Here is a 23,581-nt window from a genome sequence, read left to right as displayed (position 1 = left end):
AAAGCTGAACTAATTTATGCAGGAAAAGTCATCAACCGCCGAGCCAAGAAGTTCGTGACAAATCGAATTTACTGTAAGTTCGCTCATCTCTAGTCTCAACATACAATGGTCGTCCTGGAACCAATTAATATTGTAACTTGAGGGACCACTGTATATGTATATATTATAGATATATATATATACATACATATTTGGAAGAAAGTGACTTCTCCAAGGTCATAAGGAGCAGAGGTGTCCAGAAATTCTGCCGCTGTCATTGCTATTCCGGAGACGCATTTAATAACGGAGCTTCTCCAACAGCAGGTAAGATGTATTAATATAAATTCATCATAAAGCCATGTACTGCAGAGCACAGCACCCAGGACAAGCATTACATTAATATTATAGCCTGTCTGACATACTTTCTATAAATACAGCACGCTACAGTACGTGAAAATACCGCTCATAGTGCGACAGATCACATGCATCGCTTACAAAATGGCTTAAGGAAAAACTCTTAAAGGCAAAAGAAGTTAAAAAAGAAAGTTATTCACAACTGGTGACCCAGATGCATAACTAAAGGAGATGTCTGATTAAGACGTCATGTCCCTTAAAACATAGATGATCACACCGTACTTTATCTGTAGTAAAACAGCTCCACCCGTTCAAGCCTTATACAATTCAGTGTTAGGCCCAACCTCATTGGCCGCAACATATCCAAAAGTAAGAAAAAACAAACACTGCAGCCACATAGTGCTTTATAGTTAACCAAATTGTGTTACAAACTTTGGGCAGTGCTATACTGCTTTTGCAAGGGTCCGTATCCCATCCTGGGGGTAGACAAGCTTCACTTTAAACCTCTGTCTTCCAGGTGCAGATGAAGAGAACATTGGCTTCATACGCCACCATTTACCCTTGTAGGCCACAGACAACTTTAGGCCTGCAGCCTACTAGAGGGCAGGTCTCCATGACGGCTGCTGCACATGTGCTTAGGCTATATCCTCCTCTGTTTAGAATGGATGTGGCTTGTAGCCTGAGCAGTCTGCAAAATGGGGTTGGCATGCTGACATTATCAGACCTGTCTCCACTATCCTGCAGGCCGCTCAGTCTACAGGCTGAAAACACTCTGAGCAGAGCATTACATGGTGCACAATGTGCAGGAGCCATCTTCATCTCTGACTGACTAGGTCTAGTGTTGGACATCCTACGCTGCTCTACTGATCACCACCAAGCTCGGGAGTGGGCAGTGTGCAGGCTGACATGCCATGGTGGAGGTGAGTGCGGAATTACTTCTGCCACCAATAATGGGATGGTGGTAAACCCACAGATGGAGGTAAAGAAGTTGCAATCTGGGGAAAACAATATAAGGGCACAATGAATGTTGGGGACACCATTGGAAGCATCTTGTGTAACAGTTACTCTGGGGCCCTATCTGTATTGAATATCACTTTTGTGGTGACTACAGTTATGTCACTCTTACTCCATTTGAAGGTGTACTGGAGGATAGGGAGTTTTTATTGAGAAGTTTGGAAAGGTGCTAAAAATGTAAGGAACCTAAGATTGTCTAGACAGCAAACTTTGCTGAGGAGTTGTGGCTGGAAGAAGTATTCCTGGTGGTCTGGAGAACACAACAAGCTATGAAGTACCGAATTGTAGTGTATTTTACCTGCGACTATCTGATCAGTGCTGTAGTCTGCTGTATGTTCTGTAGTAATATCCATCCTGTGACTGTATCTGATCAGTGCTGTAGTCTCCTGTATGTTCTGTAGTAATATCCATCCTGTGATTGTATCTGATCAGTGCTGTAGTCTCCTGTATGTTCTGTAGTAATATCCATCCTGTGACTGTATCTGATCAGTTCTGTATTCTCCTGTATGTTCTGTAGTAATATCCATCCTGTGACTGTATCTGATCAGTTCTGTATTCTCCTGTATGTTCTGTAGTAATATACATCCTGTGACTGTATCTGATCCGTGCTGTATTCTCCTGTATGTTCTGTAGTAATATCCATCCTGTGACTGTATCTGATCAGTGCTGTATTCTCCTGTATGTTCTGTAGTAATATCCATCCTGTGACTGTATCTGATCAGTTCTGTATTCTCCTGTATGTTCTGTAGTAATATACATCCTGTGACTGTATCTGATCAGTGCTGTATTCTCCTGATGTTCTGTAGTAATATCCATCCTGTGACTGTATCTGATCAGTGCTGTAGTCTCCTGTATGTTCTGTAGTAATATCCATCCTGTGACTGTATCTGATCAGTTCTGTATTCTCCCGTATGTTCTGTAGTAATATCCATCCTGTGACTATCTGATCAGTGCTGTATTCTCCTGTATGTTCTGTAGTAATATCCATCCTGTGACTCTATCTGATCAGTTCTGTATTCTCCTGTATGTTCTGTAGTAATATCCATCCTGTGACTGTATCTGATCAGTGCTGTATTCTCCTGTATGTTCTGTAGTAATATCCATCCTGTGACTGTATCTGATCAGTGCTGTAGTCTCCTGTATGTTCTGTAGTAATATCCATCCTGTGACTGTATCTGATCAGTTCTGTATTCTCCTGTATGTTCTGTAGTAATATCCATCCTGTGACTATCTGATCAGTGCTGTATTCTCCTGTATGTTCTGTAGTAATATCCATCCTGTGACTGTATCTGATCAGTGCTGTAGTCTCCTGTAGGTTTTGTAGTAATATCCATCCTGTGACTATCTGATCAGCGCTGTGTTCTCCTGTAGGTTTTGTAGTAATATCCATCCTGTGGCTGTATCTGATCTGTGCTGTATTCTCCTGTGATATCCATCTGATCAGTGCTGTGTTCTCCTGTATGTTATGTTAGTGTTGAATTGAATAAACAAAAGCAATATCCTGATAACTTTTACAACTTCCTATCCCAACTCTTTACCAAGTAGATCTCAAGACATTCAGAATTTGCAAAAGTAGATCTAGACCTCTCTATGGTTGCTCTTGACTTTTAAATCTTCAGATGGTTTTGTGACAACACTTCCATAGAATTCAATGAGTCCACAATGAATTTCTTACCAAGTAAGTCTGAAGTCCTTAGAAAGTGAAGGTGGAAAGAGCGATCATAGACCAAGGTGCTTTGTATTTATAAGGATGGAAAACATTTGTTATCACCCGCCATAAGGCAAACGCCTTTGCTGCTGTTTGATAGGAAGTTGCCATTGATTACAATAACAGTAAAATCCATATCTTTGAACCTGCAAAATGTTCATAAATCATGAAATACCCCACAGATCTTTTTAAGGACAGGAACGTCCATGTAGGCCATAGATTTCCAAGTACTAGATGTAAAAGAGCCCATCATTAGGGAATCGATCTGTAGCTATTATTGTAACTGAATAGATGGCGATACACCATACTCTCCAGTCTCCTGAACCAGCCTGTGCAGAACAGGAGGATTACATTTTAATAATGTGTAAAGCCTTCAGTGTAGCGGGGATTAGAGGATGATGTGCGCGCATAAAGGGACGCCAGGACAGGATGATAACCTATGCCAACCTCTAGCTCCTCTAGGATCTACCGGACCGTGACACGGAGCATGGTTTCTTGCTTAACTTAAAGGGTCGGCAAGAAATGCCTGCAGAAAACTTCCCCTTTTTTAACACACGAGTTTCCAGGTCTCCAGCACGTTTCCAAGACAACAGCAGCCATTAGAATACAAATCACCTCTGCTGCAGCAAACACCAAAGCTGCATGCAAATGTGAGGGGCGACTGAGTAAACAGGGAGTCACCGGGGTCACCATAGACAAATAGAGTACAAAGCGGTAGGTTATTGATGTCCTACACTGTCCCTTGCTCCATGGGAACTGCAATCGTTCCGGTGTTATGTATGGGGCCGCGCATTTCATCACGTGTAAGCCTGAGCTTGTCACTTTGCTGTGAATTATGCCACAATGCCTGGGTCACATAGTAACCCCTATGCTCTAGTCATTTAACCCCGGGGAGTTTAAAAAAAAAAAAATAAATGAAAAAAAAAAAAAAAAAAGACGACAACTCTTTTACGGCACGCGGATTACAGAGCAGGACGGGAACATAAGTAGCTCATAATACATAACTGCTCGGAGCCACTATTATCCAACCCACCAAGTCTCTATAGAGCCAGAGACAATATCTCAGCACATAGGTCTTTGGCATACAATAAAAGGGAATAGGAAGTAATTGTGTTTTATAGCTACATGTTGCCACATTGCGTAGGTGGGTAACAAAGCGAACAAATTACATTCGGCTCCTTTTCTACTCCAGGTCTAAGTGCCGTATGCCAGATACCTAATGCATTATAATATGGCAGGCCGCTGATATAAGCTCAGAAGCTCGCGCTGCCGCCTATGTCTATGCTGGCCCGCAGAGCTGAACGGCGAGGCTTGTTTTTCTCTGCTGGGAGAATTAGGCCCCTTAATCCTCTGACCTAGACTGTACACACAAACACATACTCTGTGGGGATACAGCCCCATCATTTGTATCCGCAGGAAGGGTATCCTCCCCCCATCCTCAATCAGGGTAATGACATGCTATTCTGAATGTACGGCACACCGAGATTCCTACTCAACACATGGAATATCTGAGACAACCAGGGATATTCTTTAGGTTTAATATAAAAGGAACTCTTAAAGAGACAAAAGAGACGGAATATAAAAGGGAAATGTTCAATGTAGATAGGAAAATGGCAGCACAACAGAGTCCACGGAAAGCGCACTTTACATCACCTGAAAACAATATATATAGTGTTCTGAAGGATCTTGTGTGTTTTATTTGTAAAATACCTTAATATTACAGAAAGGGAAATGCAGTGGGCGAGAGGTCCCCATCCCAGTCCTCAAGGCCACCAACAACAGTCCAGGATTTGAATTATTCTCTGTTCAATTCTAATGGAGTAACCGAAAAAACCTGGAATGTTGGTGGGCCTCGAGGACTGGGTTGGGACCACTGCAGTAGATCACTCAATGTCCACTGCAACTTTAAGTGGAGTTGCCCCTTTGAACGAGTTATTTAAACAATAAAATGTATCCCCTATCCATAGGATTGGTGAAGCTTCAACTGCTGAGACTTCCACAAGAACCAAGGCTGGTTGTCCCAATGGCAGCCACCAATCCATCCACTGTCTATGGGACTTCTGAACATAGAGGTCAGCACTCAGCAATGTTTGGAGGTCCCATAATGACTCCCCACCTCCTTAAGAACAACAACCTTATGACAGAATAACATTAAGCCTTGAGATCCCTCAAAAACAACTATGAAACAGTGATAGGAGGAGCAGAAAAAGGAGGAGGAGTGGCTCTCCAAGACAGGTTAGAGTACCAAAAGTAAGCAGATCGGATACTATCAGATGATAAGTATAAGAAATTGACAGACGACCCTACAACGGTTTACAATAAAGAGTACATGGACCTAATTAATACAGTATATATGGATGGTATCCTTAGCAAGAAAGAAAAACAAATTCTTACTAATTTTGTGGGCGGCTGTGGCAACTCTGCAGGATCTCTTGTACTCCTACTCCTATCATGAAACAGAGTCTGTTCCACGTTGGGAGTAGTAGTACAGTGGCTGAGGGCCCGATTGCACCGAGTCTCACTCCTGAAACCCACTGAGATCCTAACTTTTAAGCGGGCAGCATGCAGCTCCGCTCCCCAGCCGGCCAGCGATGTGAAGTATATCAAATCTCTGTTCTGTAACTTCATATTCCCCGCTGGGAGCCCTGACTGGTTGGCATCGATTGACCAAACGCTCCAGCAGAGTCACCACAGCCCCCAGCACACTCCCACAGCCAAGGTTACAACTACTCCCATCATGGAACAGAGCCTTTTCCATGATGGGATTACCGCAGCGCTAAGGGGTGGCTCTTGCACATCTCCAGCTGCAGGAGTCCTGGGTGGCTGTGCAGGAAGTTTAAAAAAAAACAAAAACAAAAAAACTGTAAAATATACCAGCCAGAGTCCTCTAAGTTACACGAAATGTTATGTTTTATTATGCAATGAAGAATAGAGGTAAATACACCAACTGCTAAACCACAGGGCCTTTGTGGACAAAACCAATAATGACTGCTACCATAAAAATTCATAAGAAAATAAACAATAAAATTGTAAAAAAAATATGCTCCTAATATTCCAACATATAGTGTACAGAAGTGTGCCACATATTATACAGAGGTTTCACAGATGCATAAGACTGTGGAGTTGACTAGCAAACCTTAAAGATATTTATATATTTGACAGATATATTAGGCTAGGAGTTGACTGACAAAACCTTAAAAGGTACTTATATTAGTATCTCAAAAATGGAAGTCCAGAAAATAGATAGGAATAATGGGGGAGATTTATCAAAACCTGTGCAGAGGAAGAGTGGTGCAGTTGCCCATAGCAACCAATCAGATTGCTTCCTTCATTTTCCACAGGCCTCTAAAGAGGCCTGTGGAAAATGAAAGAAGCAATCTGATTGGTTGCTATGGGCAACTGCACCACTCTTCCTCTGCACAGGTTTTGATAAATCTCCCCCATTATTCCTATCTATTTTCTGGACTTCCATTTTTGAGATACTAATATAAGTACCTTTTAAGGTTTTGTCAGTCAACTCCTAGCCTAATATATCTGTCAAATATATAAGCAGGCAGAGCTGACACAGGTGAGGTTGGCCTCTACATGTTTGAGGAGCGCATGCGCTGGCGGTACTTTGATTGGCAGGATGCGGCCAACTGGAGCGTTAAAGGGGTTATCCAGGAAAAAACTTTTTTTTTATATATATATCAACTGGCTCTAGAATGTTAAACAGATTTGTAAATGACTTCTACTAAAAAATCTTAATCCTTTCAGTACTTATGAGCTTCTGAAGTTAAGGTTGTTCTTTTCTGTCTAAATCCTCTCTGATGACACGTGTCTCGGGAACCGCCCAGTTTAGAAGAGGTTTGCTATGGGAATTTGCTTCTAAACTGGGCGTTTCCCGAGACACGTGTCATCAGAGATTACTTAGACAGAAATGAACAACCTTAACCTCAGAAGCTCATAAGTACTGAAAGGATTAAGATTTTTTAATAGAAGTAATTCACAAATCTGTTTAACTTTCTGGAGCCAGTTGATCTATAATAAAAAAAAAAAAAAAAATAAAAAAGTTTTTTCCTGGATAACCCCTTTAAACTTGGTAATAATGGAGCAACTTACAAATATTAAATAAAAAATAAACAAAGAAACGTGCACAAAACCATGGTTGACCACAGTTTTGTGCACAGGAAAAAAAAAATATATAACTTACAAGTACAAAAACATACACCACCGAATACATCTAGTTGTGTAAGTATTTGTACGGTAGGTCAATGAATAGAAAACCGTATACGGCAACAGTTTAGCAAAAATGTCATGTGAATGAGTGGTTGTCCTTTCTGGACCAGTCTAGGTAGGTACTGACCACAACTAGACCCTTATCTAGGAAAGTCAGATCCTTCCATTTTTCCTGTTTCCAACACATCAACTTCAAGGACTGACTGTTCCTTTGCTTTCAATAAATCCCTTCCCATGACAAGAGCCATAATCACCAGATAATCAATGTTATTCCCGTTCACTTCCAGGGATGTTAATGTTACGGCTGATCGTTGTATATGATATAGATATATATACACCGATATATATATATATATACACACACACACACGAAAAATAAAAATAAAATTATTCCTCACAGGCTTCCATAATATTACCGTATATATTATCTTGTATCTACAGAAAAACGTCTAACTCTTTATAGAATGTGTTAATTTTACCATTTACATCATGAAACTGATCTACTACCGGAGGGTAAATACTCCAGGATACATAGGTCAGAAGAGGAAACACCTCAATCCTATAAAAGATGCAGAAAAGTTCACCATACACAACTTCAAGGCTTAACAAGGACAATAAATCTGCACTAAAATCTATTACCGCAGTTTACAACAAAAATACACAATTGTGAATTTAAACCCCTTAACGGTAAACACCATTTATATACAGCGCGCATGTCATTGGAGCTCGTCTCAGACTGTGGGTACAGGCTGCTGTTAGTAGCTGGGACTCACCACTAATGCAGGACATCAGCTATCAGGCTGATGTCTGGCATTTAACCCTTAAATGCCATGATCACTGCTGATCACGGCATCTGAAGGCTGGAATGAGTGCCGGTGGGTGCTGGGTACTGATTGGGATCCTCTGCAGTGCAGAGGTCCAAATCAGTTAAAACAATGGACGAAAGACTACTGCTTGGCCATCTTGGATCTTCATAGGCCTCTTTCACACTACCGTTTTAACGCGGCAGTGTCACGGGCGTCGGGGAAAATAACGAGAGAAAAAAAATATTGATTGTGCCGCATTTTTCTCCCGCTACTCCCACTGAAAACAGCAGCACCCGACAGACCCCATTGACTATAATTGGGTCCATCGGGGCCCGCTATTGCCCGCTGCGCCCCGTCAAAATGACGCCAGTCAAACAAACAAACTAAGATCTTGACAGGGCGCAACGGCAGTGTGAAAGAAGCCTTAGACAGTATGCCTCAGGAAGACTGTACAAGAAGAGCACCGATACTACTGATCAGCGATAATCTATGGCATAGCACTGAACAGTACTGGCAAACAAATTAATACTTTTTAATAGTGCCCTATGAGGAAGTACAAAGTGTAAATAAAATAATTTATAAAAAATGTAATAAAAAATATAAATAAGCCCCTCCCCAAACAAATATGAAAATCACTCCCCTTTTTGCCATTTTCAAATCAACAAAACACAAACAGAGATAAACCTATTTGGTATCGCCACATGCAGAAACGTTTTAGAAACTATTATAATAATATTATGTTAACAATACAGCAGAATGGCGCAAAAGTAAAAAAAAAATGCCAAACCCCAGCATTGCTAAATTTTGGTAATTTCACACGCCAGAAAAAATAAAATACGAAAAAGCCATCAAAAAGCCTCATCTAAACAAAAATGGTACAGATAAAGACTAAAAGGTAAAAAAAAAAAAAAAATGTCAGGCACAAAGAAAAATTAGCCGAATATAGTGTAAAAAATTAATAAATAAATAAAAAATATTAGGGCCGTATTATGGCGATTTTAGGCACTCATTTTCTTAAAAAATTTTTTTTTTTTTTTAAAGTAGTAAAATAAAAAAATAAAATAAAAACCTTTATAAAATATTATGATTATAAACTTATTGACCTAGAGAATAAGGCATAGCAAGTGGAATGTTCCTTCAGATAAGTGCCAACCAGCATGCCTCCAGCTGTTGCAAAACTACAACTCCCAGGATGCCCGGACAGCCGTTGGCTGTCCGGGCATGCTGGGAATTGTAGTTTTGCAACATCTGGAGCTCCCCTGGTCTTAGATGATGACTACAGAGTTTATTCGCTTACAATTGTTTCCCAGTGTGCCGCAGTTGAACTATGACTGCAAGGAGAAGATCTTAAAAAAATGTAAAAAAAAAAAAAAACATCTGCGGTGTTATAGAAAACAGTAACAGAATGGATGAAGGGAAGTGAGTGACAGCGCGGTGTAATAAATCAGCTTCCCAATAATTACTGCACAGCATGGGGAGCGGCAAGAAGCTTAGCCTCGGGATCCCCGTGCTTTAATTGCGCTTCCATTGGCCGCACTTCACTTCAGACTGTTTGAAGTGCCGTTCAATCCATAGGATCCCTAATCTGGCGCAGACAATCTCCGTGCCGCCATGTACTCTACAATGGCTTCCAATCCGGCTGCGTGCTAAAGGAAATTTTTCTAGGAAAATATACTCGCATGGTGTAGACTCCATTGAAAATCTCTGGACTACCGAGATCATGTACCTCAATGGGGGGTAATGGACACGCTTGTACCTTAAAGGGGTACTCCAATGGAAAAGATTTTATTTTTAAATCAACTGGTGCCAGAAAGTTAAATAGATTTGTAAATTACTTCTATTTAATATTTAAAAATCTTAACCCTTCCAGTACTTATCAGCTGCTGTATGTTCCACAGGAAGTTATTTTCTGTCTGACCACAGTGCTCTCTGCTGACACCTCTGTCCATGTCAGGAACTGTCCAGAACAGGAACAAATCCCCATAGCAAACCTCTCCTGTTCTGGACAGTTTCTAAAATGGACAGAGGTGTCAGCAGAGAGCACTGTGGTAATACAACAGAAATTCAAATAGAAAAGAATACAGCAGCTGATGAGTGCTGGAAGGATTAAGATTTTTAAATAGAAGTAATTTACAAATCTGTATAACTTTCTGGCACCAGTTGATTTAATAAAAATATTTTCCAGGGGAATACCCCTTTAAGCAACATGGGATCCTCATACTTCTGTTCTGTCCCCTTAAGTCTACAAAGACTAACAACAAACAATGTATGTGCATATGTTAGGTAATCTATATTTTGTCTTTACGGTGTCATACCCTTTAAAAAATAGGTACTCCGGATGAAAAAAATATATACATTTTAAATTAACTGGTGCTAGAGAGTTATACAGATTTGTAAATTACTCCTATCTAAAAATCTTAAGCCTTCCTGTACTTATCAGCTGCTGTATGCTCCAGAGGAAGTTGTGGTGTTCGTTCCTGTCTGACCACAGTGCTCTCTGCTGACACCTCTGTCCGTCACAGGAACTGTCCAGAGCAGGAGCAAATCCCCATAGCAAACCTCTCCTGCTTTGGACAGTTCCTGACAAGGACAGAGGTGTCAGTAGAGAGCACTGTGGTAATACTGGAAATAACTACACAACTTCCTCTGGAGTATACAGCAGCTGATAAGTACTGGAAGGATTAAGAAGTAATTTACAAATTTCTTTAACTTTCTGGACCCAGTTGATTTGAAAATATTTTTTTCCTCTGTAGTATCTAAAAAAAGTAAAATACATTTGTAATTATTCATAAATAGTGTATATTAGTACCAAGGTTTATAGGTTTTCTTTTTTTTGGGGGGGGGGGGGGGGGGGTTTGGGGGAGATCTATTAAAACCTGGGCAGAGGAAAAGTTGCTCAGTTGCCCATAGCAACCAATCAGATCGCTTCTTTAATTTTTAGCAAGGCCTCTGCAAAATTAAAGAAGCGATCTGATTGGTTGCTATGGGCAACTTTTCCTTTGCACAGATTTTGGTAAATCTCCCCCATTATGTGCTTCTCTCATTAGAAGTCATGTGATTCTTTCATCATGTGACATAAGGATTTCTATCGAAGAATTAAGCTATGGTCACACACCTTTGGAGAACAAAGGTGGACATTCGGCAAATTGCGAGCGCTGATAGAGCATGCCACGCTAGGACCAATCGGAAATGTGCCATCTCCATAGACAGCAATGCATTTCCAAGAGAATTCCACAAAAAAAAAAAAATTTACATGTCTACTTTTTCGGTGGTGGTTGGAATCAGAGTTTCAGCGGCAGATGTTTTCGCTGCAGAAATTCTGCTGTGAGAGAGGTGCAGCAGAATCTCCTATTGAATGCAATGGGACTCTGCTGCAACAGAATTTCGGCGCAGAATTTTTCCGCCAGACGGCGCCAGGAAATTCTGTCGTGTAAATATGGCCTATGGGAAGAAAAACGCCATACCCAAGCTGTGTTTTTCAACTGACACTGAGCCTAAAAACAGACACACACAAAAAAATAAATAAATAAAAAAAAAAAAAAAAAACCTTGCCATGTGAGTACAGTGACCCCTCGACCTACGATGGCCCCGACATACGATCAATTCAACATACGATGGTCTCTCAGAGGCAGCATATGATGCTTTTGTATGTCGGGGCCATCGCATTAACGGCTATCCGGTAGCGCAGACTGCTTCAGCTGCCACCGGATAGCCGTTTACGGTGCCCCGTGTGGTCCGCTGACGATCACTTACCTGTCCTCGGGCGCGTCCTCTTCGGGATCCCTGCATTGTCGGCGCTCTCCATCGACGTCATCACGTCGCCGCGCACGCCGTCCTGTCATCCAATAGGAGCGGCGTGCGTAGCGACGTGATGGCGGCGACGGAGAGCGAGGATGCCGGGGAAGCAGAGGCCTTGCCGGAGCGTCGGGGACGCGGTGACAGCGATGGACTGCGACGAGCGGTGACGTTCCAGAGCGGCGGGGACAGGCGAGTACAACTTCCTCTAACAGTGGTCTACAACCTGCGGACCTCCAGATGTTGCAAAACTACAACACCCAGCATGCCCGGACAGCCAACGGCTGTCCGGGCATGCTGGGTGTTGTAGTTTTGCAACATCTGGAGGTCTGCAGGTTGTAGACCACTGTCCTATACTTTACATTGCACGGATCCCTCAACAGACGATGGTTTCAACAAACGATGGTCCATTTGGAACGGATTACCATGGTATGTTGAGGGACCACTGTATGTATATCAGTTTCCCAAAAATTGCCATTTTGGCTTTCCACCATGTGAACAGTGCTGCAGAATCCCATTGAAATCAATGGCATCAAAGGATTCGAACAAAAATACAGGGTTTGTGTCGAGCGCTGCTGTGTCAAAGGTTGCGGAAGAACTTCAAAATGCCATCGGGAACACAGGACAATTGTATATTTCATCATAGGTGTATATACATCAGGACAACGCGTTTCTGTGCAAACTCGCGCCTTCCTCAGGTCCACAATAAGTAAGTTAGCAGTGTCCTGAACAGGGCTCCCTGTGTAACGGCATGTCCAGATATCTCCTCGCATTTTTTACTTTTATCTTTCTACTGAAATCAATGGGACTCTGCTGCAGTGGAATATTCTTCACGGACATTCCGCCGTGTGAACACACCCTAATGAGTCTGTATGTCATGACAGACACTTCTAACAATGACGACGCACTATATCTAACAGTAGTGTAGAGTACAGTACGATCTGTGAGTCTGAGGTGGAATGAGGAGAAACATCCATTGTATTCACCCTGGAAAATAATAATTTTATACACCATGATTTTTTCACTTGGCATATTCAGATATACAATTATGTAGGTACAGGTTTCTGTGACTCAGTCTCTCCGTAGATGCCTATTTTAAAGCATTTACTGAACTTTAAGGAAAACTGCTTTTCACAATACGTTGAGAGCTTGGAATATAGTGGTTAGGTCTGTGTGGTCACTTCTCTATTCAGGGCTACAGCTCAGTCCAGAATTCTGCTAATTCCAGAGACAGAGCCCAAATTATAGCCAAGACTCTATTCACATTCACACCGCAGGCTCTATTCGCATCCTTCTTGACACATTATGACATATTTGACAGAAAGAATAGTGTACCGTATTTTTCGCCCTATAGGACGCACCGGCGTATAAGACGCACCCAATTTATAGGTGCAAAATCTAAAAAAATAAAGATTTTGAACCCAATAGTGGTCTTCAACCTGCGGACCTCCAGATGTTGCAAAACTACAACTCCCAGCATGCCCGGACAGCCGTTGGCTGTCCGGGCATGCTGGGAGTTGTAGTTTTGCAACATCTGGAGGTCCGCAGATTGAAGACCACTGCATAGGAGGTAATACTCGCGTCTCCACGCTGCTCCGGACCGGTCACCGCTGCCCTGGATGTCGCTCCATCGCTGTCGCCGTGTCCCCCATCGCTCCAGAACGTCTCTGCTGCCAGCCGGGTATCATCGCTGTCCGTCGCCACCATCACGTCGTTACGCACGCCGACGCACGTACGCGACGACGTGATGACGAGGAAGGAGAGAGCCGGCCATACAGGGGATCCCTGAATGGAGAAGACACCGAGGAGGCAGGTAAGGTCCCTCCCGGTGTCCTGTAAGCACTAACCCGGCTATTCAGTCAGGCTGTTCGGGACCGCCGCGGTGAAATCGCGGCGGTCCCAAACAGCCCGACTGAACAGCCGGGTTAGTGCCACTTTCCCTTCAGATGCGGTGGTCAGCTTTGATCGCCGCGTCTGAAGGGTTAATACAGGGCATCAACGCGATCGGTGATGTCCTGTATTAGCCGCGGGTCCCGGCCGTTGATGGCCGCAGGGACCGCCGCGATAGGTGTGTATTCGCAGTGTAAGACGCACCGACTTTTTTCCCCCCCAGAAGAAAAAGTGCGTCTTATAAGGCGAAAAATACGGTAGCTTGCAGTAATATTCTTCCCCGACGTACACCATAATGGAAAGTGTCATATAAGGCCCTATATACACAACAGAAAATAGGTGGGGACAGAAATCCAACATGCTTGATCCATCTCGGGCATGTTGGATTTTTCCCGCCCAACCCGCTTGTCCTCAGAGAGATAGACCGCCACCAAGTTGCTTACCTCTCCTTTTCATTTCGAACACACATATACTAGGCCAAGCCAAACATCCATGTGTACAGAGGAATCGGGACAGACAGCTGATCAAATGTTTGTCCAACAGCTATCCAATGTTTAAAGCCCCCTCCCCCCCCCCCAAAAAAAAATGTTGCTCAGTACCTCATACTGATCATGTACATCTAATTTGTATGTGTCTACGACCTATATTTCTCTCAGAATTACCTTTATTTACTTACCATCATTGCTCGTGAGGTTTCTGTCCAAGCAGAGACATGGGGCGTGTCCCTCTCTTCTCCTCACTGTGATGACTACTCCTCTTCCCTCACTCTGCTTTGACTCACAGAGGGCCAAGAGCAAGCACAGCATGTCTGGACCTGCCTGCGGCCCTGTCAATCACTCATGGTATCCATGACAGTTGGACACTGCAGGACTGGTATGTGTCCCAGGAGGCAGGGGGACCCCTAGTGGCCACTTTTTTTCCTTGCTTTTTCAGTATGAAATACTGAAAATTTTCTGATGAAAGCAATAGCAAAACATTGTTTTTGCATGCTTTATAACATATCAAAAGTTATTGTACCTGACAGTGCCCATTTAAGGGTTCCTTAAAGCAGGCCTGCAGCAGGTTTTTAGGGTAAAAAATTAAGGGCATGGTTGCACAAAGCTTTTGACCCTGAAACCTTCCAGCGCCAAAATATGATTCTGTAAAAAAAGATCAGCAGATAAGGCTTTTGAGCCCATTGGGCATTTCCCTCGGTTGCAAGAGCCCAACAACATAAGGCCCCTTTACCAGTTAGTCACTTTCCTGTCAATTGGGGGTAGAGGACGAAACCACAAAGAATGAAGTGTCCAACTGGGGAAGGGGCTGAACTGTGCTGGTCTCTAGCAACCGAAGGGAACACCCAGTGGGCTCCGAGGCCTACCTTTTTTAAACTCTGGTATCTTGGAGCTGGAGAGGTCAATGAGAGGTATGTATGCATTGCGGGTCAAAAGCCCTATATAGCCATGCCCCACTTTAAAGCCTTAAAAAATTCCTAACAGGTCCTCTCTAAGTCAATAGTGCCATCAGGCACCATTTGTGTCGGCCATGGGATGGATCTAGCTTTCAGTCATGGTTTTTCTACTTGTAGGACGGAATAGAGGGAAAAAAATAAAAGATAGATGTCTAATAGAGTGGAGAAGTGGAGATAAGGCAAAGGCAACCACCACTTTTAGGTTTTTAAGTAGTTGTTCATCTGGCTAAAAAGTATTTCCAACATAGGTTAAGGGTAGGGTCACACATGGTGTATTTTTCTGTGTATTTGACATGAATGGGTAGCAAAATCAGCTGCAGAAAATATGCAGCAAAATATGTCCCTACCCTTAAACTTATCCATATGACCCTACCCTTAAACTCTAAAATAAAGTGGAATTATGCGGAATACATAAGAAACATACATCTGCGAAACTAACATTTTGACTATTTCCCCTTAAGCTTTGAAACGCCACATGGTTAGTTTGTCTACAATGACCACATTATCTACAATACACCAGCTCCTTAATCTATTCCAGCCCTATTAATAACATTGGCAGCGTCCCATTTCCACCAGCCCCTCTAGTAACATGCCTTGTCAGATGGCACCAGGGAGTGGTTTGGCAGAGGACTAGCCTCTCTCCATCCCAGCTGGGTCTCAGTCTGGTTAAAGGAACCTGTGCGGCCTGAATGTACAAGCGCGCTGAAAACTTGTGAAAGGTTATCAGACTCACTTTATATGACATATTTGGGTCAGTATTGGTTAACCCTTCGTGCCCATGTGGCACTGGCTGTTAGGCCTCATAGACACAGTTGTAATACAACTTCTGTAGCCAAAAGGTTAAGTTCACATCAGTGTTGAAGGCTCGGACATACATAATCCAATAAAATAACAGGACAAATATTTAGCAAGCAGTATTTTTTTGCCCTGTTATTTACCAGTAAAATGACAGACACCAGGCGAAAACCTGAAGGACCCCATTGGCAGACACCAGGCGAAAACCTGAAGGACCCCATTGGCAGACACCAGGCGAAAACCTGAAGGACCCCATTGGCAGACACCAGGCGAAAACCTGAAGGACCCCATTGGCAGACACCAGGCGAAAACCTGAAGGACCCCATTGGCAGACACCAGGCGAAAACCTGAAGGACCCCATTGGCAGACACCAGGCGAAAACCTGAAGGACCCCATTGGCAGACACCAGGTGAAAGCCTGAAGGGCCTCAAAGGGGTCATTTAGGCTCAGTTATGAAGCAGACCATCCAGCTCTGAGCGAGAACTGAGCGAGGACTGGACCGATAGTACTGTATGATGGCAGGAGCCTTGGGTGGATGGCACATGTCAAGTAATCCTGATCTTTTCAGTAGACTAAGCCCCAATGAGTGTAATAGTAAGAGTGATCTATTACTGGGCTATATATGTGTAGATCACCATAGAAAATATGGAATCCAAATGCAGTCTTAACAATGTCATGGATATATTGCAGATGTGCTGCTGCATAAACAACAATAAAATACTGTTGCAAATTTTAAAGGGGTACTCCGATTTGGAAAAACTTATCCCCTATTCACAAGGTATAAGTGTCTGATTGCAGGGAATGGCTTTGGGAGGGGAAGCAACTATTGGGACACACCCTGCAATCTCCGGAATTCTGCCCTGTCAGGGGTCTTTCCCCCTGAATGCTCTGGACCCCACCTTTGGAGACACTTGTCCTTAACAGCAATGAGAACCCGCTCAGCCAATTATCGGCTGAAATGGAGTCCTGTCTTGATCGGTGATTGGCTGAGCAGGCAGTCACTGCTGCTAAAGATGGGGTCCAGAGCATTTGGGGGGGGAGATGGCAAGATGCCACTGGTAAGTTGACCGGGCAGAGTTCAGAATATTGAAGGCTGTCCCAGAAGGGTGCGTTCACACTAAGGAATTCAAGAGGAATTCACAAGGAATAATTTTGGTCAGGAAATTGTTGTCTTCTGTCATTTTATCCATCAAGCGGAATTCGAGCGGAATTCAAGTGGTATTTCCATGTGGAAATGAAGAGGAATGAAGAAAGAGGCTATTTAATCTACTTTTCGGAATTCCGCTTAAAAATGATGTTGGGCAGAATTTTTTTTTTACCATTGACTTCTATTAGATTTTGCTTGCAGATTCACCTTGAAGAATGAACATGTTCTTTCTTCAAGCGGAAAGGAACACAGCGTTGGAATTCTGCTAGCAGAATTTCCGCAGTGTGAACAGGACAGCAGAAAAAAAACATTAAAAAGCCAATGTGCAGAGGAGATGGGCAATAATTTGGAGAGGAGAATTCAAGAGGAATTACTCGAGTAAATTCCTCTTGAATTACTCAGTGTGAATGCAGCCTAAGGGGCAAGTCTCTGGTTACGGGACTGCCCAGGAAGTTTAAAAAATGCCCTGTAGCCGGAGCGAATTGTGATTAACGCTTTAAATCCCATCTATATTGATGTTAAATTTTCTGCTTGGAAATTCCGCAACATTCACACAACTTGTAGTCTTAGCCTTAAGATACTGAGAGGTAAGGAATTCAAAAAGATCTTTTCTCTACAACCGGGAGTGTTGTCATATCAGAAGGAAAAACAAAAATGATGTACTATTGATTAGTCTGTCGCTTTGTAAGCAATGTAATGTCTCGCCTCCTGGCTCGGCTATCTGTTCAGTTCTATTTCAGAGAACATTTTTAACTCTATTGATACTGCTCTGGAACTGCGTATAGAAGATTTGGTCATAGGTTACATGAACATATGGTTTTTGCTGTACATCATCAGTATAGGTCAGGAAAAAGCAATACCAATGTACTGTACTACCTTGGCATACCCATTGAGTTTATTGGACTGAATTAGTCTGCTATTAACTACCGGTGTGTTAGCATACTTTTTTTTCTCCAGGGGTCCTAATGTAGCCACACAGCAAAAATAAGACTTCAGCACTTAACATATGTTGGATAAAGTGATAAATACAGAGGCAGGGTTTTCATATTTCCAATAAATGGTCATTTCAAACAAACAATCTCCCTCCATTTCATATTTTATGTAATTCCTAAATATTTTCTACATCACTTAATAGACCAAAAATGTCTCCTTTCCCCAGAAATACAGCTCTAAAGTCTTGGCCACTAGGTGTCTCACTTCCCTGCAATCTGCTGTCAACTGTCTGTTTTTAGGGGAAATCTGTCTCTAGTAACAGCCTTAGCATGAGGGATTACAGAAAGTGGGATTGGGGAATTAGCCTTGAGATAGTAGAAAGACAGTGTGACTTCATCTGTGGCGGTTCAGAGACGTTGCAATATCCATGTAAGGTAAATAAAGTATTTTCTTTCATCTGAGCAGCAGCACTCTGTTATGTAGAGGAAAGTTTTTAGCAATCTCCCGCTTATCACGGACAGGATTACAATGAAGTGTGACACCAGAATACAGATAAAACCTGATTAAGCCATTCACATTAGACGATGATCAAAGCTCAACCCCCCCCCCCCACACACACACCCTAATCCCTGTACCGGTCATGCCTAAAAAAACAAAAACAAGACCCCTGCGGCGCAATCTTTCCTATGGTCCACGTAACTGCTGTAGAGAATATCATTAAATGCTGTTAACAGAGCAAAGCAGGAGCTCAATATGGCTGCCTTGAGGAAAAATAAACTAAGAAATAAAAAAAAAACTATTACAATAAATAAAATAGAAACATTAGGAATAACATATTTTAGTACCTGGCTCTAATTTGTCAAATAAATCTAGGTGACACATTCCCTTTAAATATCAGCCCCATCTCTAACTTATATGGGGAACAAAAGATCAAGATCGTGCCCAGAAACAGACGTCTTACCACAGACATTATTACGTCTCGGCAATCTCCACAAGGCTGAGATCACGTTAAATCGTGTCTTCAAGTCTATCAAAGTTTCACAGCTTCGGGACTTTGACAAACTATATTTCTCAATCAATTAACATGCGGCACCTGCAGAAAACAAGCGACACCAACGCCAGGAAATGGACAGCTCCTGATTAAACACCTTCTGACTAAAAATCCCCCGGCTCTAACCTGCCAGCCAGAGCGGTGACACGCTTCCATGAGGCCACTGTGAACCCAAACGCAATCGGTGCCAATGAAATTAACTGCGAGGCTAATAACGTAACTGGCAAATCCCAATCCAAAATATCGAACACCGTGGTAAAAGGTCTCATTTTTATAATTAGAAAAAAAGATACATATTATGGATCCCTCTCTCCCACTTTCCTAATAAATCCAAAAGCCACGTTAACACTTTTAGGCAGTGTTCACACTATAGTTTATATCACAGTTTTGAAAAATTGCTGCCAACACTGCAATTTAACCAAAATATGTGAACAATGTGTTAAAAGCAAGGCTGTATTTTCAGTGTTAGAAATAAAGGAATCTGTAAGGCGTCCTCATGACTAACCTTGCTTTCGAAGGACATTACTTAGATCTACAATGATCAACAATAAAATGACAACACCAAGATGGGCAAGCCTCAAAAGCCCGATCGAAAGCATATTTTTTTTGCCACATGAAACCTCAGAAATTGAATCAAGTCAATAGAGTATGACTGCGCAATGCCTCCATTTGTCAACGTGCCAGGTATTGGCACTTGTGGCAAAGTGAGAGGGACAGAATGCTTAAAGGGGTAATCCAGTGGAAAACTTTTTTTTTTTTTTTTTAATCATAGTAACATAGTTCATAAGGTTGAAAAAAGACCAGAGTCCTTCAAGTTCAACCTATATCCCTACTGAGTCCCTACTGAGTTGATCCAGAGGAAGGCAAAAAAAAAACTCATACTAGAGGTAAAAATTCCTTCCAGACTCCAAATAAATCAACTGGTGCCAGAAAGTTAAACAGATTTGTAAATTACTTCTATTAAAAAATCTTAATCATTTCAGTACTTATTAGCTGCTGAATACTACAGAGGAAATTCTTTTCTTTTTGGAACACAGTGCTCTCTGCTGACATCTCTGTCCATTTTAAGAACTGTCCAGAGCAGCATATGTTTGCTATGGGGATTTTCTCCTACTCTGGACAGTAGAGAGCACTGTGCTTGTGATGTCAGCAGAGAGCATTGTGTTCCAAAAAAAATAGAATTTCCTTTGTAGTATTCAGCAGCTAATAAGTCCTGGAAGGATTAAGATTTTTTAATAGAAGTAATTTACAAATCTCTTTGGAGATGGTGCGGCACTGCGTTTTGGAGTGTGCTGGAGGTAGGATGGCGAGTGGGAACAGGTGTAGCTGTCTTGCCTTAGGCGGTGCTCAGATATGATAGACAATATTCACAGTGTCCATAGAGAAGCATAAAGAAATATCGGCACTCACCAATGTGGCTGTGAAGTCTTATTTATTGAGACATACCGGCCGGACGAAGCACGCTAGGCGTGTGAAACAGGAGCTCGGTCGCCACCACTTGTCCCCCCACCACCCCTCTCTTCTGTACCCTTACTTGTGAGTATGTCTCAATAAAGAAGACTTCACAGCCACATTGGTGAGTGCCGATATTTCTTTATGCTTCTCTATAGACACTGTAATTTACAAATCTGTTTAACTTTCTGGCACCAGTTGATTTAAAAAAAAAAAGTTTTCCACCTGAGTACCCCTTTAATCTGAGAGACCTTGGAGTTGCTATGTGCATAGGCCAAGAGTGCTTGGGAGATCAACGATAAACGCAACAGGTGCACAGAGGTGAACCTCGGCACAGACAGATCGTCATATTAAAAGAGCTTAATAGTAAACTATTCTGTACTGGGAGTGAAATGGGACGTCATATACCAGGCCTAGGGTGGGAAAGAGTGTCAAGACAAACCATCAGAAGAAGCTTGCATGGACACGACCAATTATGGGTGTTACTGACCTCACACCAGATTATAATGGTGAAGAGCAAGATGGCAATGAAGGTCTATCCTCTTCAGCGATAAGTTCCTCTTTATAACTTAGACTGTGTGGACAACAGAAAAAAGAGGCCATGGGATTATGGCATTCATTAATGTGGTCGTGGAACCAGTGGTACAGCCATTTCTGTAAAGTGTCCCAGAAGTCATTGTTCAAAATGACAATTCCAAGCCACATGTTGTTTGAGCAACTGTGAGTAGCCTGTGTGGCCTAAAGTGCTACCATGGCATGGGGCAAAACCAGCAAAGGGAGCTGCCAGCTGAGCACCCAAGTGCATTCTGCAGACTAAAACATTCCTCAGACAACCATTAATATCCTCATTGATAGAATGTCAAGTGCAAGTACTTCTGCGTGTTGCGCCCATACTGCACAAATATAGGAGCTCCGAATATTACCGTAGGTTTCCAATTTTTTATCCTCATTTGCAAATCGTTAGCATGTCTATCGATCCGGTAATTTACATCATTCCAGGTCTTCCTCGTGTTGTAATTTCAATGTTGAGGAGTGTCAGTCGCCTTCCATACTCAAGGTCTAAGTCCTAACTGGATTAAATAGTTGCAGGTCTACAGATATCAGTCCCCAAAAAGTGGGATCATCAATCATAGTAGAAAAACCTCTATTCCTTCTTATTAATTATGCAATGTTTCAACTCAACTACAGCGTCTTTATTCCAAGCAGCCAGATGGCACAGAGGCAATCGCAGCATGCCAGTCTTAAAGGTCTGATTCAAAACGCGTATAAGTTTGGAGAATAAACTGATTGTAGTAGTGCATTCATACCATGTATTGTGCTTCCAGGAGCCAGATATGGCGGGAGAAATTTCAAACCCCCCTTGCCATATCCCATTCAATCCAATGAGCCAAACAGAGTCAGTGACTCTGGTTTGGTCATTCTTTCTTACCGTATCCAGCTTTTGCCCAGACTGAAAACCATGGTTTGCTGTGGTTTTCAGTCTGGGCCAAACGCCAGATACTGATGGAAAATGACCCTACTGGAGTCACTTACTCTGGCCCATTGGATTAAATGAGGTCCGACAAGGATAACAAAGTTAGCTGCTGTGACATCTTCAACAGGTCCCCAAGTCATGGTTGGTTGTCACATGAATCAAGAAGCATGAAGCCTATGGTTCGATACGCTATTGTTTTCTACAGGATCTTTGGATAAGCAAATCACAGGGATTACTGCTTATGGGACTTCTTGAAAACAGATGTGTGGAAACCTGGCAGGTGTTTAATTTACCTGCAACGCCTCCAGAGGAGAAACAGAGTATTGCAGTGTTACCAATGAAAACCAAAGGAGAGTGTGCGTGTGTAATGCATGGAACCTCCCGAGGTAAGAACACATTTCATAGCAGTCTTCCACTTTGGCTAAAACACGAGCGTCCTGAACAAGGGATCCCACCTCTATTAAAGGGGTATTCCAGGATTTTTCTTTTTATATGACTATGCTACAGGGGCTGTAAAGTTCATGTAGTTCATAATATAGTGTCTGTACCTGTGTGTGACAGTTGTCTCCCAATTCTTCTGTCATTTTGGCCTCAATATTTATTTTTAGCAGGATACAAAATTTCCCAGGTTGCAGTGTGTCGAAACGTGACATCACTGGTCAGATAATCAGAGGGAGCCTGCCTGCTTCAATGGGTGAAGGGACCGCTGGGTGGGAGAGAGATCATTTTGCAACAGCTGGAGGCACCTTGGTTAGAAAACACTGGTCTTTTGAATGGAATGCAGCTTATTTGTGGAATTATTGGATTTGGAGTTTGAGAACGAAATCCAACCAGTTCAGAAAAAGATAGCCACAGCATTATGGTAATCTCACAACATAGCCATTTAGCCCCAAGACAAGCACAGATCCTTCCTAAGATTGTCCATTATTGTCTGGCAGGTACATACTAAAATCACCTTATGGTGGATAACCCCTTTACTCAGAATTCTGTTAGTAGAATATAATAACCTTACAACCCATTTAAAGCGGAACTCTGGTAAAGGACATCTTATCCACTATTCACAGGTGTTCTTAACATTTATGTTCAGAACCATGGCTCTCCTAGCATTTGGAGCAGCCATGGTGGACATCTCCATTCATCTCTATAGAGGAGCCAAGGATACAGTGTTCGTGTATCTCCGGCTCTCCCATAGAGATACATGGAGGGGGCTGTGCTTTGTTGACAGTTATCCGGCACGGAGCGGAGATCACACTGTGCATGAGAATTACCGGGGCGCCGGGCAAGAGACCGCAGTCCAAACGATCGGACCCCCCACAAACAGACACTTATCCCCTATCGTGCGGATAAGGGATAAGATGTCCCCTACCGGAGTCCCCCTTTAAGTCCTGATACAATAAAGTAATTTGGATAGTACAGCCGAGCAAAAGGTGTAAATTACAATAAAAACACAACGTAATGGGATGTGCCTTACTGTAATACAGATAAGATCAGTCCTTAAGAAACAGAAAATATCGG

At 42.5% G+C, this 23,581-nt stretch overlaps 2 protein-coding genes across 4 annotated transcripts in view; one reads left to right on the top strand and one right to left on the bottom strand.

The window, feature by feature from the left end:
• The window catches only part of LOC130283050 (EPM2A-interacting protein 1-like), a 30,347-nt gene extending 13,437 nt beyond the window's left edge, over positions 1-16,910 (top strand). The window contains exon 2 of the mRNA XM_056532209.1: positions 16,156-16,910. Coding sequence (XP_056388184.1) covers positions 16,156-16,158 — 3 coding nt within the window. The 3' untranslated portion in view covers positions 16,159-16,910. The remainder of the gene's footprint in view (positions 1-16,155) is intronic.
• LRP8 (LDL receptor related protein 8) overlaps positions 1-23,581 on the bottom strand; it is a 240,313-nt gene that overhangs the window by 133,236 nt on the left and 83,496 nt on the right. The window lies entirely within an intron of this gene.

The sequence above is a fragment of the Hyla sarda genome, chromosome 7, assembly GCF_029499605.1.
Source record: "Hyla sarda isolate aHylSar1 chromosome 7, aHylSar1.hap1, whole genome shotgun sequence".
Taxonomy (NCBI): Eukaryota; Metazoa; Chordata; class Amphibia; order Anura; family Hylidae; genus Hyla; species Hyla sarda.
The sequence above is the reverse complement of the archived record's forward strand: the minus strand, read 5'-3'. Positions and strand labels throughout refer to the sequence as shown.